This window comes from Stegostoma tigrinum, chromosome 11, assembly GCF_030684315.1.
Source record: "Stegostoma tigrinum isolate sSteTig4 chromosome 11, sSteTig4.hap1, whole genome shotgun sequence".
In the NCBI taxonomy this organism is placed as follows: domain Eukaryota; kingdom Metazoa; phylum Chordata; class Chondrichthyes; order Orectolobiformes; family Stegostomatidae; genus Stegostoma; species Stegostoma tigrinum.
Window position 1 is genome coordinate 67,943,840 of NC_081364.1, and position 19,182 is coordinate 67,963,021.

General features: G+C 49.3%; 1 protein-coding gene across 5 annotated transcripts in view; it reads left to right on the forward strand.

Annotated features, from left to right (window-relative positions):
- The window catches only part of LOC125460592 (cyclin-dependent kinase 17-like), a 142,095-nt gene that overhangs the window by 87,858 nt on the left and 35,055 nt on the right, over window positions 1–19,182 (forward strand). The window contains exons 9-16 of one of the 5 annotated variants that reach the window (XM_048548220.2): window positions 2,692–2,815; window positions 5,153–5,273; window positions 6,322–6,419; window positions 6,518–6,623; window positions 8,719–8,761; window positions 11,032–11,122; window positions 12,167–12,241; window positions 13,822–13,874. In XM_048548220.2, the coding sequence (XP_048404177.1) occupies window positions 2,692–2,815; window positions 5,153–5,273; window positions 6,322–6,419; window positions 6,518–6,623; window positions 8,719–8,761; window positions 11,032–11,122; window positions 12,167–12,241; window positions 13,822–13,847 (684 nt within the window). In that variant the 3' untranslated portion in view covers window positions 13,848–13,874. The remainder of the gene's footprint in view (window positions 1–2,691; window positions 2,816–5,152; window positions 5,274–6,321; window positions 6,420–6,517; window positions 6,624–8,718; window positions 8,762–11,031; window positions 11,123–12,166; window positions 12,242–13,821; window positions 13,875–19,182) is intronic. The other 4 variants (XM_048548219.2, XM_048548221.2, XM_048548223.2 and 1 more) reach the window with 4 other exon arrangements.

Here is a 19,182-nt window from a genome sequence, read left to right on the forward strand (position 1 = left end):
TTCAGTTTGTTATCACTCTATCTCTCTATTCCCAGTTCAGTGTGTTTTCTGTCTGTCACTCTCTATTCCCATTTCAGTGTCTTGTCTTTCTGTCAGCCTCTTCATTCCTAGTTCAATGTGTTTGAATGAGCTTTAGTGTCACATTCAATCACACAAGTCTAGTGAATAGCTTATGAGTTGTGTCTTAGGGCTCCATCTTCTGTACACATGTATGTAGGTGCAGATTCTTCAAAACAGGTTCACAGGGAAAGGAAATTAGGAAATGGAGAAACAAAATGTTCAGCTTTGCAGAGTTGTAGGAATAAATTAGAAAATAGAGGAGAATAAGTACAGAACAATGGTCCTACCAACCGAGTCCACGCTGGCATCAGGCTTGAGGAGTCAATGCCGGGAGACCACTCTGGAACCACCTCAAGACCAGATATGCACACTCAGCTGAAAGACTGCCCCAGGCCGGTGAAAGACCACCACATACCCTCATTTGGCAACCATGCCAGGACGGGAGATCACCGTGCCAGGCCAGGGATCCACCATGCCAGGACAAGAAGATCTATTGTCAGGAAAACAAAGGGATGTCACTCTGTCTCTCCCCATTCCCAGTTTGGTCTGTTTTTCACCCTGTTTCCTCTCTTTGCAATTCAGTATGTTGCTTCCCTGTCTCTCTCCGTCTGTTCCCAGTTCAGCGTGTTGTCATTCTCTTGCTTTCTATTCCCAGTTCAGTGTGTCGTCACGCTGCCTGTCTCTATTCCAGTTCAACGTGTCGTCCCTCAGTCTTTGTGTTCCTCGGTCACTATGTTGTCACTTTGTCTGTTCCCAGTTCAGAGTGCTATTACTCTATCTCTGTGTTTTCCCAGTGCTGTGTTTTGTCTCTCTACTGCTATTTCTGTGTTCTCGTTCTCTCTCATTTTCTCTCTCTCTCTCTCTCTCTATTCCAGTTCAGTGTATAGTCACTCTGCCTCTCTCTCTTTATGGTTCTCGCAAAGACCTGTAGCTCAGGTTGTGGATGAGGTTGTTGGCTTGCTTGAGTACTGGGTCCCCTTGGCGTTCTCTATCTAGTGGATACCTGTGGACGACATTATCAGTATATCTGTTGTTAGCAATGGCCTTGTATATGTGCTGTTTCTGTTCCTGGCTACTGGCCACACTGCCCTACATCAAGAACATACCAGAACTGACAAAGAGACTCCTATGACCACTAGGAATCATGGTGGCACACAAACCCATAGCCACTCTATGACAAACACTCAAAAGGACCAAAGACCCTTTTACTCACGATATGCAGGGCCAGCGTAGTTTACAAAATATCTTGCAATGACTGCAACAACATTACATCAGCCGGGCAGGAAGGAAACTAGCCCTCAGAATACATGATCATCAGCTAGCAGCAAAACGACACAACAAACTGTACCTCATCTCAGCACACTAGGACAATGAAGGCCATCAATCTAACTGGGACAACATGACCACGCCAGCTCAAGCCAAACACAGACATGCACGGGAATTCCTAGAGGCCTGGTTTTGGACCCATAATTCAATCGACAAACATGTGGAATTAGAACCCGTATACAAACCCATGCAGAACAGAACCGGAAATGACACAACCCAACTTAACATGCCGGATCATATAAATACCTAGTGGAACATTGCTTCATCTGAGGCCGCACTGATGATATCACATAGCATGGTGATGAAGTGTCTGTATGATAACCAGCCAGCTCGGTGAGCAAGGCAACAACCTCTCTCTTTATTCGCCATTCAGTGTATAGTCACTCCATCTCTCACCGCCGCGGTCTTGCTCTCTTGCAGTCACTCTCTCTCACGCTCTGTTCCCAGTGCATTGGGTTCTCACTCAGTTTTTCTGTTCCCAGGTCAGCATGTTGTCAATTTATCTATTCCCAGTTAAGAGTGTTGTTATTCTGTTTGTCTTTCCCCAGTGCACTGTTGTCTTTGTCTTTCTCTGTTCTCATTTCAGTGTGATCGCTCTCTGTCTCTCCTCATTCCCAGTTCAGTGTGTTGTCTCTCTGTCTCTCCTCATTCCCAGCTTAGTGTATTGTCTCTCTCTCCCCCAAATCCTATTTCTGTGTCTTTGCTGTGTCTCTGCCTCACTGTCTTATCTTCTCAGTTCAGTTTATTGTCATTCCATCCCTCTGTCTGCCTGTATTCCCAGTTTAGTGTGTTGCCACTCACACTCACTCTCTGTTCCCAGTTTTTAGTGTGGTTGTCTCTCTGGATTCCCAGTTCAATCTGTTGCTTTCTCTGTTGTTCTTTATTCCCAGTTCAGTGTGTTTCTCTCTCACTCTCACTCTCTCTCACTCTCTCTCTCTCTCACTCTCTCTCACTCTCTCACTCTCTCTCACACTCTCACACTCTCACACTCTCACACTCTCACTCCTTCTCTCTCTCTTTCTGTCTGTACTTTGGTGTGTTGTCACTCTTGAGTCTCTGCCTGTATTTCCCATTCACTGTTTTGTCGCACTCTCTCTCACCGTCTATTCCCAGTTTAGCGTGTGGCCATTCTGCCTTTTCAATCTATTACCAATTCAGTGTGCTGTGTCTTTCCGAACCCAGTTCTGTGGGGTGTTGCTCTGTCTCTGTCTCTTGTCTACCCAGTTAAGGGTGTAGTCCGTCTGTCAGTCTCTGTTCCCTGTGCTTTCTCTGACAAACCTGTTGGGTATTGATGTCTTGCTGTAGATTTTCCTCTTCCAGTTACTGAGGGGCCTGGCTTATTGTCATGGCCGTAAAGTGCTGCACCGAGACCTGAAGCCTCAAAACCTGCTAATCAGTGATAAGGGAGAACTCAAGCTCGCTGACTTTGGTAAGTGACAGGTCACAACAGCAATCGAGTCAGACTGAGAGAAGGTTCGGGAGTGAGGGAAGGAGTGTGTGACTGTGAAGAGGGTGTGTTTGTGTGTGCAAGTGTGAGAGAGGGTGCCCACTAGTGCACATAAACACACCCTCTTTCACAGGCACATGCACAAACACACCCTCTCTCACAATCAAATACACCCTCTTCACAGTGACACACACACACACCACTCTCTCTCTCACACGCACGCACAAACACACCGTCTGTCTCACTTGTACACATCCAAACATATCCTCTCTCACACTCGCAAGCATAAACACACCCTCTCTCATACTTAAAAACACACCCTATCTCTCAGTCACACGCACAAACAGCCTCTGTCACAGTCATGTACACAAAAACCCCCTCTCTCACACTCACACACGCACAAACACCCTCTCTCACAGTCATGTACACAAAAACACCCTCTCTCTCACTCATACACGCACAAGCACACCATCTCATAGTTGCTCGCACAAACACACCCTCCCTCTCACTCACAAACATGCTCTTCACAGTCACACGCAAAACACCATCTCACAGTCACGCACACAAGCACACCCTCACGCATGCACAAACACTCCCGCTCCCACACTCTCTCTCTCAAACACCCCCTCTCCCACGCTCACACACCCCCTCTCCCACCTTTGCACACACCCTCCCCCATGAAGAGAGCACGTTTGTGTGTGTGTGTGTACGCGCGTGTGCGCGTGCGCAAGAGGGTGTTTGTGCATGTTTACATGTGTGAGCACCCTCACAGTCTCACACGCACAAACACGCCCTCTCTCACGCTCACACACTCGCACACACCCTCCCCCATGAAGAGAGCACATTTGTGTGTGTGCATGCGCGTGTGCAAGAGGGTGTTTGTGCGTGTTTACGTGTGTGAGCGCCGTCTCAGTCTCACATGCACAAACACGCCCTCTCTCACGCTCACACGCTCACACACACCCTCCCCCATGAAGTTTGTGTGTGTGTGTGTGTGTGTGTGCGCGCGCATGAGAGCACGTGTGTGTGTGTGTGTGTGTGTGAGCGCCCTCTCAGTTGCACATGCACAAACACACCCTCTCTCACACTCGCACATGCACAAACCCATGCTCACATGCTCGTACACACTCTCCCCCACGTTTGCACACACCCTCCCCCATGAAGAGGGCACGTTTGTGTGTGTGTGTGTGTGTGTGCACGTGCGCGAACGCGAGAGAGTGCGTGTGTGTATGTGAGCGCCCTCTCAGTCGCATATGCACAAACACACCCTCTCTCACACTTGCACATGCACAAACCCACGCTCGTACACACCCTCCCCCGTGAAGAGGGCACGTTTGTGTGTGTGTGTGAATGTGTGCGTGCGCAAGTGGGTGTTTGTGTGTGTGTGTGCGCACCCTCTCAGTTGCACACGCACAAACACGCCCTCTCTCACGCTCACGCTCGCACACACCCTCCTCCACGCTTGCACACACCCTCCCCCATGAAGAGTGCATGTCTGTGTGTGTGTGCGTGCGCGAGAGCGTGTTTGTGTGGGTTTGCGTGTGTGAGCGCACGCTTGTGCCTGGTTGCGTGCGCGCACACGTGCGCTCTTGTGTGTGTTTGTGCGCGCATGCCATGGGATGATGCTGAGCTGGACAAGGCCTCGAAAATGTGCAGTAAGAAGAGAATCTGATCTCTGTCAAAGAAAAGCGTCTCTGGTTTCCCTGAGGTGAGGATCATAGGCTGAGACAGAATGCTGAACAGCAACAGGTATCCCTCCCACTTCGACCTCAGTGAGTTTAACAGTGGCCAACTTCAGCTCTCCAATATAAAAGTGACCTGACTGTTGTTCATGAGTGCTGCTTTGTCAGGGGCCACACTCACTCAAATGGGACCTCTCAATTTCCAGATTTATTGTCCCAGGTGTCAGCTGGTCACCCGTTAGCTTCTAGAATATCGTTTGTCCTAAGGTTTTATTGTGGGACATGTTCTTTGTTGACTGAGCCGATATTCGTTGCCTTAACCTAGCTGCCCCCCCTCCCTTTGAGAAGGTAGTGGTGAACTGCCACCTTGAACCCACCTTCATGACCCACAGTGCCCTTAGGGAGGGAATTCCAAGATGTTGACCCAGCGACAGTGAAAGAACAGCAATATATTTGCAAGTCATGATGGTGAGTGGCTCGGAGGGGAACTTGCAGATGATTGTGCTCCTGTATATCTGCTGCCATTGCCATTGTCCCTTTACATGGAAGTGGTCGAATGTTTGGAAGGTGCTGCCTGAAGATCTTCAATCGCGTTGTGCGCGTTTCTCTGTCTGAACATATTCCTTTTCTTCTCCAGGATTGGCTCGAGCCAAGTCAGTTCCCACAAAGACTTACTCCAATGAGGTGGTGACGCTTTGGTATCGCCCCCCAGATGTTCTCCTGGGCTCAACAGAATACTCCACACCCATTGACATGTGGTGAGGCCTTGTCACTGGTTATCCTTTCACACTGCCCCGTGAACGCATCATTTCAGACAGCTTTCTGTGTCACTGCTCCCCCAGTGGCTAACCCTGCTGCAGTCCAGCTTTTTTACCATGCTCTCTGTGTCAACTACTCTGGATGTCCTCCTCCTGTCTCCTCCTTATTCTCCACCCTCCTCCTCCCATTCTCTCTTCCTGTCATTCCCTCTCTCACATTTACCCTGCCCATCCCCTCCTCTTGTCTCTTCCTGTACTTTCTGTTTCCTCCCAGCCTCCTCTGGCTATCTCCTTCCCTTCCTTTCCTCCACCCCCGTGACCCCTCCTTTCCACTATTCCCGTCCACCCTCCCCCCCCCCCCTCCCCCCTCACTCACTGTTTGCCATTCTCCAGGCTTCACTGCTCGTGGTGAGGTGATGATTCTGAATTCCTGTCCAAATCACTGGAATAACATGAAACTAGCCCTCGCTGTGTACTGTTCCCCACCGCCCCCCAGCCTCATAACTAACCGTTCACTGGCACCGCCTGCTATTCCTGGTCTCAGACTGACCTCCTCCTCCTCCTCAGTGAGCCACTTGGTCAATTCCCTCTGACCTGGGACCCCCAGTTCCTGAGCTCTCCACCAATGGGCGAGATCTTTGGGAGATGCTGACGTCACTGATTAAATGTGGTGTTGGTGTGCGGGTGTGAGTTTCAGAGCCAGTATGATGCTAGGTGTTCCAATGACTGCCAAATGGTATGAGGCAGCAGGTACCCTACGGCTGTTCACCTGCCAGGCCGTGACGGTGAAACAGAAGGGAGTCACGTCTAACATGAGATGCCATTCCATGATTTAACAGACGCTCGCTAAACAATCCAGAGCGGGCAGGGAATTTTCCTCACACCAATGTGGATTGACAGCATTTGCTGGAAGCTCTGGGTTCCTCTGGGTTTGCAAATAGACTGAAATGTCCTGGATCGTGAGAAGTGGAGAATTATTGTTCCTGCAGCTGCCAGCTGTCATGCAGCATGGCTTCCTGAGTAACGGTGTCATTGTGTCTCTCTGCAGGGGCGTCGGCTGCATATTTTATGAGATGGGAACAGGTCGCCCTTGCTTCTCGGGATCCACGGTCGAGGACCAGTTGCATCTGATATTCAGGACTCTGGGTGAGGAGAAGCTGGTACTAGTTCTTGCTGATTCTGTTCTTTGTTGCCAAAATGCTCGGCCATTGGGGATAACTCGGTGCCATTTGGTTCGGTTCCAGGAACTCCAACTGAGGAGACATGGTCAGGAATCTCAACCCACAGTCAGTTCAGTGCTTATCATTTCCCAAGATACAAGGCAGAGCCTCTTATCAATCATGCCCCAAGGTCAGATATGTCCCTCACCCTACCCCACCGGTTTTTTGTTTGTTTGCTTGCTTTTTGGAATGAGTTTGACGGCCAGGTTAAGGACACTGCACTGCAAATCACAAACATTACCCTCTGTCCCTCCATGGGCGGCACAGTGGCGCAGTGGTTAGCACTGCAGCCTCACAGCACCAGGGACCCCGGTTCAATTCCAGACTCGGGCGACTGTCTGTGTGGAGTTTGCACATTCTCCCTGTGTTTGCGTGGGTTTCCTCCGGGTGCTCTGGTTTCCTCCCACAGTCCAAAGATGTGCAGGCTGGGTGGATTGGCCATGTTAAATTGCCCGTAGTGTTCAGGGGTGTGTGGATTATAGGGGAATGGGTCTGGGTGGGATACTTCAAGGGGCGGTGTAGACTTATTGGGCCGAATGGCCTGTTTCCACACTGTAAGGAATCTAATCAGCCTGCTGATGTATCTAGACACTGCATGGCGTGTTATGGATTGCTCTACTGTATTGCTGTGAACAGAAGGAGAGACTTATCACCCAGGAAAAAAATGCCATATAACCCTTATATCTGTGTGGGCCACGACGCAACACTTTTCACCATGTTTTACAATGAGATACACGTGACAATAAATAGACCAAATCAAGTCAAGTCATTAGGAACATCTTCCCTGTATTTGTCAAGTCCTGTTGTCAAAATTTTTAAGTTTCTACAAGATCCCTCTCATTCTTCTAAACTCCAGTGAGTATAGTCCTGACTGATCCGGTCCTCTTTATATTTCATTCCTGTCATCCCAGGAATTAATCTGGTAAACCTTTGTCAGGCTCCCACCATAGCCAGAACACCCTCTTTCAGATAAGCTAATTAATATTGCGCACAATCGTTCAGGTGCAGTCTCCAAGACCCTGTACAATTGCAGCAAGATGTCCCTGCTCCTGTACTCGAATCCTCTTGCTACTTGTTGGTATGTGGTTCCTGAGTTCAGTACCTAGTAGATACCAGGTGCTTTTTATTTAACCTTTAGGCTGTGGGATCACCAGTTTGCCACGTGCTAGTCCATGACTCCCACCATTTGCTATCCATAACATGTTTACTGCTTTTGAGTTGCCGCTGAGCCTTATTAAAAGAAAAGGTTTGTGTTAGTCTTTTGCTCAAGGGGGAGACAGCACCAAGCCCGTGTGTAGAGATGCTGGTGGTCCTACCTGGAGGATGAGACTGTGGGAAGGTTACATCAATGAGAGAGTGCTGGCGGACATTGTTTGTCTGCTGTCCAAGCTGCAGCAGCAGGGCACGTGTTTGTGAAGGCGATTATTTCACTCTCAGCTCAAACCCAAAGCTGTCTGTGTGTGTCTGTGTGTGTATAGCTTGATCATTGCCCACTGTGTTCCCTCAGCCGACATGATAGCGAAGAGGGGGATTACTTTTCGATCACAGCAGCAAGAGGGGGTGGTGTAACAATGCCAGACACTGACTGTCCTTGAGTAACCTTCCTACACAGTGTGCCTAGGAATGTCAGAATGCAGCCCCCCCAACGCTCTGAAACATTTTGCTGCCCTCTAGCACCAGCACAGTATGAGGGTGAAATTTTTACTGAGTCTTTAATAGCAGGAGCGCTCTTTCACAGAGAGTGATAATTACTCCGCGAGTATTGACAGAGACCACTCTGCCTCCGGTTCAGAACATAGCAGCTAGCGTAGGCCATTCGCCCCCACCATCGAACCTGTCTGCACCATTCTAGATCCTCTCTGCAGTGTCCTTTCCTTGCACTGTTTCATTTGCTTGCATGTAATCGCTGAGAAGTGGGGGAGGGGCTTGGGGTGGGACAGGGAGGAACATGGAATGGGACAAGGGGGTGTTTACTGTGAACATGGGCTGTTTCCTGCCTGTTCCTCTGGTGTTTGCAGGCTGACCAACTTTATGCCATTTGCCTTGAAGTGATCACTGATGGCTTGACGGCATTCCCACAGTCACAAGCCTTTTACCTCACTGAGGGAATGGGAATTGTGCCCCTTCCTGAGATTCCCCAAGCCTCCTGAACCTGTATTTTGGGAGTTCGGGCTCCGTTTGTAATAGGTTTCTACAAAGTCATTTTGTGTCTGTTTTCCACCCAGGCTGGACGCTGATGGTATTGACTTACTGACCAAACTGCTTCAGGTAACTGCACTGGTCAGATATTTGTTCCAAAGTATACCACAACACACACTTAAAAATCTCCATGACCACATGGAATCGTGTCAGCTCTGAGCCATTGCTAGACACAGCTGCACCTTTTATTTTACAAAAGAATTCCCTGAGGGGACATGGGTATCTCTGGCTGGGCTAGCATTTTTTGCCTGTCCCTAACTGCCCTTTCAGATGGTTGTCGCCCGGTTTGAGTCGGGGCAGGGTGGATATGATCAACCTTGAGGAAGATTGAACACAGTGTAAGCTGTGAGTCTCAGGGGATGGAGTAATGTGAAAAGGAGAAGGCACAATTCCTAAAGATCCTCACTCAGCACCTTCCAAACCCACGACCACTTCCAACTCGAATAGCAAGGGCATGGGAACGCCACCCCCACCCCCACCTCACCCCCTGCCCCACCCACTGCATATTTGCCTTCGAGCCGCACCATTCTGACTCGGAAATATACCAGTGTCTCTGGCAGTGGTTTGAGAAGGCAGCTCAGTGTTTGTGAGCAGCACTGAAGGCCAGCAAAGCCAAGGTCTAAGCCCCGGAGTTCTGGTGGGGCAATTTAATTCCAAAGCAAAGAAGGCATATTCCACTTTGGAGCAAACTTTAGCTCCGCACACTCCTGGGATAGTGAGGTCGCTGAAGCAGCTTGAACAAGGATATGGGCACCTTGGGGAAAAGTGCAAGAAAGGATTGGGAAGATGGCCTTTAGCTTCTGAAAGGTTTTCCCTTTGTGGAAAGGCTAAGCTGGTGAGGAATTATCTTTTCCAATAAGGCAAGGAGGGGAAGGCTAAAGGAGCAACCAACAGGCACCCTCACATTTGATGTTATAGCTGTGCTCTCTCCCTCATTTGAGAAGTGCATCTATCAATGCTCCCCCAACCACCCCTCCCCCACTCCCAGCCATCCAGTGCCAGCTTCCCACCCCACCACCAGGGGCTGTTTCCTTCTCCTGAGGTGACCAAGACACTGTGTGATAGAGCGCTGTCATATCAGCTCACACAAGACCTCAGCATGGACCTCACTGAACTTCCAGTACAAGAACTGCCCCTTTTCCATCACCAACTCCCTCTGCATCCCCCCCACCGCTTCCCCACGATCTCCTACTCCCTTTTAGAACATAGAACAGTACAGCACAGAACAGGCCCTTCAGCCCACAATGTTGTGCCGACCATTGATCCTCATGGATGCACCCTCAAATTTCTGTGACCATATGCATGTCCAGCAGTCTCTTAAATGACCCCAATGACCTTGCTTCCACAACTGCTGCCGGCAACGCATTCCATGCTCTCACAACTCTCTGCGTAAAGAACCTGCCTCTGACATCCCCTCTATACTTTCCACCAACCAGCTTAAAACTATGACCCCTCGTGCTAGCCATTTCTGCCCTGGGAAATAGTCTCTGGCTATCGACTCTATCTATGCCTCTCATTATCTTGTATACCTCAATTAGGTCCCCTCTCCTCCTCCTTTTCTCCAATGAAAAGAGACCGAGCTCAGTCAACCTCTCTTCATAAGATAAGCCCTCCAGTCCAGGCAGCATCCTGGTAAACCTCCTCTGAACCCTCTCCAAAGCATCCACATCTTTCCTATAATAGGGCGCCCAGAACTGGACGCAGTATTCCAAGTGCGGTCTAACCAAAGTTTTATAGAGCTGCAACAAGATCTCACGACTCTTAAACTCAATCCCCCTGTTAATGAAAGCCAAAACACCATATGCTTTCTTAACAACCCTGTCCACTTGGGTGGCCATTTTAAGGGATCTATGTATTACAGCATCTTGTCCTGCTCTGCGCAGCCCTTTGCTCCAGACTGTGCAGCACTCTGAGGGAAAGGCCGGGAGCTGACCCACTGGTACAATGTGAAGGAGCTTCAGAGAATGTGAGCCACATGTAGAGTCGTAGCCAGGAGAGTTTAGACAGGAATGAATCTGTAAACAGTCTGTGATCTTTTCAAACCATGCCAGGGGGAGGGACAAACAGTCTCTTCCGGACATGAATATCTTCGGGTGTAGGTTACCCAGCGTGGGGACTTCTAGGAAAGCTGAGCTCCAGATTAGCACCATGCTGCCAACCCTGACATGACCTGCCACTCTTGGCAGTCTCTGACCATCCTTGTGGCATGGAGAGCCGCTAGCTCTCCTGCTCTCAGCATTCCCAGCTCCAGTGGCACTGAAGCCAGACTCTTGCTTGGTGATTGGAAGTGGAACTGCTCTCGGTGGGTGACGGTAAACATAGAATCTCTTCCCCCACAGTTTGAAGGCAAACGCAGGATCACAGCGCAGCAAGCTGTCCGGCATCACTACTTCCGAAGCTTCGGAGCGTCAATCCTGGAGCTGGATGACAGTGAGTACACTTCTATCACGTCCTCTGGGCAATTTATAACCGACACAGGCGCAGAGTTCACTCAATGATGGGAGCAGGAGAATAGTCAGTCCAATGATGGGGGACGGGCAGGGGGTTGGGGGTGCAGTGATGAGGGGGCGCAGTGATTGGGGGGAGGCGCAGTGATGGGGGGGGGCTGCAATGATGGGGTTGCAGTGATGGGGGTGTGGTGATGGTGGGGGGTACAATGATGGTGGGTGGGCGCAGTGATGGGGGCAGTTGCAGTGATGGGGAGAGGTGCACTGATTGGGGCCCGCAGTGATGGGGCGCGGTAATGTGTGGTAGCTGCCCATCACCCGCCCATCGCCCTCCATCCCCGCTATCGCTCTCCCCTCCAACTATCCTCTCATTTCCTCCCCCATCATTCATCCCATCACTTCCCCATCACCCTCCCCACCACTGCCCCTCTCACTCCCCTGTGCCTCCTCTCTGTCACTCCCAATTGTCTCCCATTCACTTAGATTGCTCCATCTCCTCCTCTCTCGTTACCGTTATGTCTCTCCTGAGTCACCTCGTCTCCCATCACTCTCCTCACTCACTCCTACTCCTTCAGTCCTGTATGCCTACCCTTCCCTCCAATCCCTCTGTCACTCTTAACTCACTCCCTTAGTTCCCTCTACTTTGCCCCATTCCCACCCTCTGTCCCCTCAATCAACCCTCACTCCCCTTTGTCTTCTTTCACTGTGACTCCTGAGTTCCCTTTAGCTCCCCTCACTCAGTCCCCCCTCACTCCCCTTGCTCTCCCATCACCCTATCCTAACTCTGCTCTGTCCCCCCTCATTCTCAACCCCACACTTCCCTGTGTTCCCTCACTTCTTCACTCGGTTTTCCCTCTATCCCCTCATTTTCTCACTCTCCAGTCAGAGACAGAGACACACCTCTGTATTCCCTCACTCCTGGCCCTCTGATCCTGCCCACTCAAGGTGGTAGCTGCTGTGAGGTATGGGTAATTTTGGGATGCTGTGCTGTGAGTAATCTCTCTGGTGAACTTGTATGTGTTTGCAGCCAGCTCGATCTTTACACTGCCAAACATCCAGCTGCAGAAGGATCCAGGCTATCGGAATATGTACTTCGATTCAGGTGAGGAATGCACCACCATCCCACGGAAACGTACAAGGGATTCTTTAGGTGCTTGGTAGGGAAAATGCTGGGACGAAGTTGCCCCTCCTGGAAGTGTCTAGGACCAGAGGGGCAGAGTCTCAGGAAAAAAAAGGGGTGCCAATTGAAGACTGAGATGGGGAGGAATTTCTTCTCCCAGAGGGTTGTGAGTCTTTGGAACTCTCTGCCTCCAAGAGCTGTGGGGGCAGAGCCCTTGTGACTATTTGGTGCTGAGACAGATTGTTGAGCAGTTGTAAAATGGATGGATAGAACATAGAACAGTACAGCACAGCACAGTACAGGCCCTTCGGCCCACGATGTTGTGCCGAATTTTTACCCTAATCCTAAGGTCTATCTAACCTTCACCCCTAACTTATATTATCATCCATATGCCTATCTAATAGCTGCTTAAATGCCCCTAATGAGGCAAACTCCACCACCCTCTCTGGCAATGCATTCCACGCCCCGAACACCCTCTGAGTAAAGAACCTACCTCTGACACCTCCCCTATATCTACCTCCACTCATTTTATGGGGAAAGGGCAGCAAAATGGACAATGACATCCTTTGGTACCGCAAGCCCACTCCCATTCCCAACCCCATTTACCCCCACTCCCAACACCTGTAACCTGGGCTTTCCTTGTCACACCCCCAGCCCAGCCCACCCCACCCCACCCCACCCACCCAGCTTTTGGACCCTTTTCCAGTCTCACTGTTCCCACATCTGATATCACTCTCCCACCTCTCCCCACCTTGTCCTTTGTCCCTTCCCTGCCTGGACCCCTTCTCTCCCCTGTCCCAAGTCCAGCTCTCCCATACCACTGAGTCCTGTGACTGGTATCCCTCTCCCCACGCCTCCTGGGGGCAGTAAGGGGAGCAGGAGGAGACTAGAACACAGTTAAAGGAGTGGGTGAGTGTCCAGTTAGAGACCATTGTGCCTCACCAGGCAACAACACCTTGGGCCAATGCGAATAGCCACAAAAAGCTGACTTGGAGTTATCGCATCTCCTGCCTTCCCCATTAGATTCTTCCTAATGCCGGTTGTGGGAAAGCGAACAAGTACTGTGTAACCTTGACACACCCCCACCCACCCCCCCAAATTAAAATCGGAAAGGACTAACACATGAGCCCCAACACTTAGGATACTGTGAGGGGAACTTCCAGGCAGAGTGTTGAAGGAATGAGGCTGCTCACTTCTCTTGCACCGTGTCTATCATAACAATGTCGCCTGGAACTGACATGTAATAAACTGGATCGACTTCATGACAAGAGGCTGTTCTCATGCACTGAGCAAATGATTTTCTTCCTCCTCCTGCTCACTGAGCAATCCTGGGCTCCCCTCAGTGAAAGAGACAGTGCAGTGAACTGTACAGCACACTGGGAGCTCTGTCCCTGACTGTTAATGGCCCAGCCTAAGGCCTGTGGGGGTGAATCGAGGTTTAATCCAGAACAGGGAACAAGTTTTTAATATTCGATTGGAAGAGAACATCGAACCATTTCCCTATTGTTTGTCTATTACACTCTCGGCAAATTTAACCTTGGTCTTTTTAATCTCTTGTATAGCAATGAAGAGCAAGAGCAGGACTTAATGAGTGGCTTTTATACCAATAGACCAGGTAATTAATTTGTCTGCAGACAAATCAGGTACAACACTTCTCATTATTTTATTGCCTGTGGTTTCTTTTCAAGAACCTGCAGTTTGAGCAGCGATATTGAGAAAGTATCTCTCACAGCCACAGCTAAGTATTTGGAATGAGTGCAGCTCACTCTCAGCTTCACGCTGAGCTGTTTTGTCTCCTCTTGAGCAGTCGGTCTCCATTTTTCCAACTTGGATTTATGTAGCACCTAAAACATAATCAAATAAATGCCCCCTGGTACTGCACAGGACCTTTGTCAGACTGAACTCTACCCTGCTCCCCAGGAACAGGAGTAAGCGTAGCTAGCATCTTGGTCACAGAGGTTGGTTTTAAGGATTATTTTAAAAGGGGGAAGACACAGAAAATAAAAGCAGGAGTTGGCCATTCTGCCTGCTTCTTCGCCATTCAACATGATCACGGCTCACCGTCAAGCTCAGTCCCCGGTTCCTGCTTCCTCCCCTTTGATACCTTTAAGCCCTAACAGCTAGATATAACTCCTTAAAAACATTCAATGTTCTCGTGTCAACCCAGGTAGAGGTAGAGAGCAAAGTAGTTATGGAGGGAATTCGAGAGCTTAAGATGCAAGTGGCTAAAGGTCCCATTGCCCAGAGCCAGCTAAAGGGAGTAAGAGATGGACAAGAGGCTGGAATTGGAGGAGTGAAGAAATCTCTGTAGGTTGCAGTGATTACAGAGATGGCGAGAGAAAGATCATGGAGTGAATTAAATACAGCAAGTAGAATGTTGGCCTTTATTTTAGACAAAATGGAGGCATGGATTCATGAAGTTCTACAGCACAGAAAAAGGCCCTTTCTGCTGATTGTGTCTGCCCCTGTCAAAAACAACCACCTAACTATTCCCATCCCATTCTCCAGCGCTCAACCCCTTTATTCCTGGATGCCTTGGCTTTCTGAAGCTTTCTGCACTTACAAGCAGTGAGTTCCAGGTTCCCACCAGCCTCTGTAAGAAAAGTTTTTTTCCTCACATCTCCTCTAAACCTTCAACCTCTTCACCTTGAGTCTATGTCCCTAGTTATTGATCCCTGTATTAAGGGGAAAGGTTTCTTCCTGCTTGCCCTATCTGTGCCCCAAATAACTTTACATATCTCAAATTATGACACTTCTGTATCTCCTCTGCTCTGTGGAAAACATCCTCAGTCTGATCAATCTCTCTTCCTAACTGAGGCTCTCCAGCCCAGACAACATCCTGGTAAATCTCCCCTGCACCCTCTCCAGTGCTATCACATCCCTCAAATAACGTGGATTCCAGAACTGCACACAGTACTCTAGCTATAAACTAACCAACAAGTCTGCACATTGCCTCCATTTCAATGATCAGTACAGCCTCCCTGCTCATGTACTCTATGCCCCTAGTATTCAAACCTCAAATATGAAATCCTTTCTAATCGCTGTCTCCACCTGTCCAGCCACGTTCTGCACATATGCCCACTGGTCTCTAAGATCCTGCACACTTACAATGGCACTGTTTATTTTCTATTCGCGCTCTGTGTTGTTTGCACACCTGTCCACTCCGAATCACACCTGCCCATCTACCTGCTGACCCCACCAACGTGTGAATATCCTTTTGGAGATCCCCAACTGTAGTCCTCACAGTTTACAACGCTTTCCAGATTTGTATCGGAAATAACGCCGCAGAGGCATGTATCCTGTCAGCCTCTTTCTGAGGGGCTAGTTATGTTTTGCCTCTGCCCCATTTATGCATTTGCAGCTTTCATGTGGTCCCACATCCTTGTTCAGGACCACCTGACTCACCCAAACTCTGTGCGTCACCCATTCAGGGTCATTTCCATAACTTTAGCACCAAACTTCATCCCTTGAAGTCTCACTTGCTGAAAGGAATCTTGTGTCCTGATGCCGTTTCACCCTCCCCCTCAGGTTTGGGAAGATCAGGTTTAACCTGGTGCAGGGACTTCTCCCTGTCAGCAACTCTGCTGGAGCTGTCCCTGTGGTTGTGTGAGGGCTGGTCTAATAGTCAAACAGGAACCAGGACAGTTTGGTATCAAGTGAAGCTGTTGGCTGTTTTTTATGCCTTCCTTCAACGTTTGGAGTGCTCTCTCTGCCAAACCATTGGATGATATGGAGCTGTCCTAATATGCCAAATGCCATTTGCCTTTAGGAAATATTCAAACTCCTGGCTGGTAAACGATTTGTACGTGACTGACACCTCCGGGAGTCTGTGTATTGCAAAGGAAGCTCACGGCTTTTCTATCACTGTCCCTGCGTTGTGGTGAAGGAACCCTATACACGTCCAACCATTTTGAGTGGGCATCCACGACGACTAAGAACGTTGAGCTCATTAAAGGACCCAGCATGGTCAACGTGTAACTGAGCTCAGGGTTTACCTGGCTATTCTCACACATGTAGGGAAGCTGCTGGCGGGAATTTTTATCCTTGTTGGCACTCCGGGCACTGCCCCACCAACACAGCTATGTCAGCATCCAACCCTGGCTACCAGACATAATTTCTCTGCATTCGTTTCTGGTCACCACATTACAGGATGGATGTGGAGGCTTCAGAGAGGGTCCAGAAGAGGTTTACCAGGATACTGTCTGGGTTAGAGGGTATGAGCTATAAGAGAGAGGTGAGAAAAGCTTGAGTTGTTTTCTCTGGAGTAGCTGGGCTGAGGGGAGACTTGATAGAAGTCTATAAAGTTAGGGGGTGCATAGAGAGGGTTGACAATCAGAATTTTTAATACCCAGAGTTGAAATGTCTAAAACTAGGCATATGTTTTTAAGGTGAGAGGGGGAAATGCTCAAAGGAGATGTGAGGGGCAGGTTTAGTATACAGAGAGTGGTAGGAATCTGGAACATGCTGCCAGGAGTAGTGGAAGCACATACAATAGGGGTGTTTAAAGGACTTTTAGGTAAGTGCATGAATATGCAAGGGATGGAGGGACATGGACCAGGAGCAGGCAGAGGGATTAGTTTTAATATGGCATCACGTTCGGCCCAACATTGTGGGCTGAAGGGCCCATTCCTGTGTTGCACAGTTCTGTGTTCTTGGCAACGTTTTTATTTTATATACCCTGGTGGAGTTTAGCCAGTATCCGGCGGTGATCTTTACTTGGGACAATCCCTCTTGCTCCCCCATAGTAATATGTAGTCCTTTACGGGGATCTGGTCCCACTGGGTCCAGAAAGAACAAAGAACAAAGAAACCTACAGCACAGGAACAGGTCCTTCGGCCCTCCAAGCCTGCGCCGATCAAGATCCTCTGTCTAACCTGTCATCTATTTTCTGATGGTCTGTGTCCATTTGCTCCCTGCCCATCCATGTACCTGTCCAAATATATCTTAAAAGACCCTAACGTGTCTGCGTCTACCATCTCCGCTGGCAACACGTTCCAGGCACCCACCACCCTCTGCGTAAAGAACTTTCCACGCATATCTCCCTTAAACTTTCCTCCTCTCATTTTGAGCTCATGACCCCTAGTAATTGAGTGCCCCACTCTGGGGAAAAAGCTTCCTGCTATCCACCCTGTCTGTACCCCTCATGATTTTGTAGACCTCAATGAGGTCCCCTCTCAATCTCCATCTTTCTAATGAAAATGATCCTAATCTAAAGGCTTCAGTCCTGGTTGTGATGGCCCTATTGTATCCCCCATCACCACCAGCTCTATTAAGTTTTGCCAGGATGGGACCTTTTTGTGTCCCCACTCTGATACTGTCAGGGGTAATCGGAAGTTTAAAACCAGAATGGACTCTCCCAGTGGCAGTACCACCGATGATGTATCTGTCAGTGGGAGGTGGCTGTCACCACTGAGCCTCCTGGATGGTGTTCCAACTTGTATACACTTAGTTTTAGCGCCCAACTCTGAATTCAACCTGAACCTATGGTTAGTGCAGCCTGGTCCTCCATAAGTAGCTCTGGCAAGGTTTTGTGTCTATTACACACTTAACGTTCATAAAGGTATTGGTGTAACTTTCTCACACAAAGGTATCTGTCAAACCTTCCTTCTCTATTTGTGTTCTGCATCAGCCAAAGTCAGGGAAGCCTATGCTATTGAGCTGTTCCCCTCCACTGGGCCGTCAGTGAGTCAACGTTACTCCAGTAACTGCACAGGGAGATATAACATGCCAGCATCTCTCTTTGGGTCATAGTGCACCAATACTATGGACAATGACAGGTGCTTCTTTGCTTCTCTAAAGGCTGTGTCTTCACAACGGGGCATTTTCAGGTGATAGACGGTATCAGCCATGAGTTGCCCTGCTCCACCTCTGCCCTGCTCACCAGCCAGCCCAGGGTGCTCCAGCACCCAGCCCCCAGCCCCCAGCCCAGGGACCTCCAGCACTCAGCTCCCATCCCAGGGTCCTCCACTACCCAACACCCACCCAGGGTCCTCCAGCACCCATCACCCAGCCCCAAGCCCCAGCCCAGGGTCCTCTACCAAGCACTGACCTCCAGCTGCCTCAGCCATCTTCCTATGTGCCAGGTATGACTCTAACCACTGGAGAGTTTGCCCCAATACCCATTGATTCCAGTTTTGCCAGGGCTCCTTGATGCCACATTTGGTCAAATACGGTCTTGAGTTCATTGGACTGTCTCACATCACCTCACACGCCTCAAGCTCATCCCACACTTCACACCTCAGCCCTCATTTATCACTGCTAACCATACCCCTCGCTTCATACCTCACTCAACCGCCCCAACTCAATTCTTATCGCCCATGTCTCCCCCTATCCATCACCCCACTAAATCACTCCTTTTCACCCCCACCCGTCACTTTCCAATGGTTTGGTGAGCCACTGCCTCCTTACCTGCTCGATGTGAGTGACTCAGATCTGTCTGTATCTGATGGATGATGACTAACTATTGCTACTGACAGCGAACAAATAAATTGTTGCTAACACACACTAACTTCGATTAACTACAACTGACAAACCGAGCCTAACTGCACCTAGCTAAATAGTATTGCTACTAAATGTGACCAGAAATAACTAAGTCATTGACCATCTCAGACTTCAACTAACCCTGACTAACCTTGAGTGATGAACTAGCAGTCTGCAGTGATAAACTGTAACTAACCCTAGAGAGCAGGTTCACTGTTTTTAACTAGAATTGAAGGCTTCTTCAGAAAGATTTTGATCCTATATTGTCCCAAGCATATTCCAGGCTCAGAAATACAAACTTAGCATACATTCAGCATTATTGCCATGCTTACCCAGAAACAACTAGAAAACTACAAGAATTCACCAAAGATCCTCAGGCAGCACCTTCCAAACCCCCAACTACTTCCATCTGGAAGGATAAGGGCAGCAGATACATGGGAACT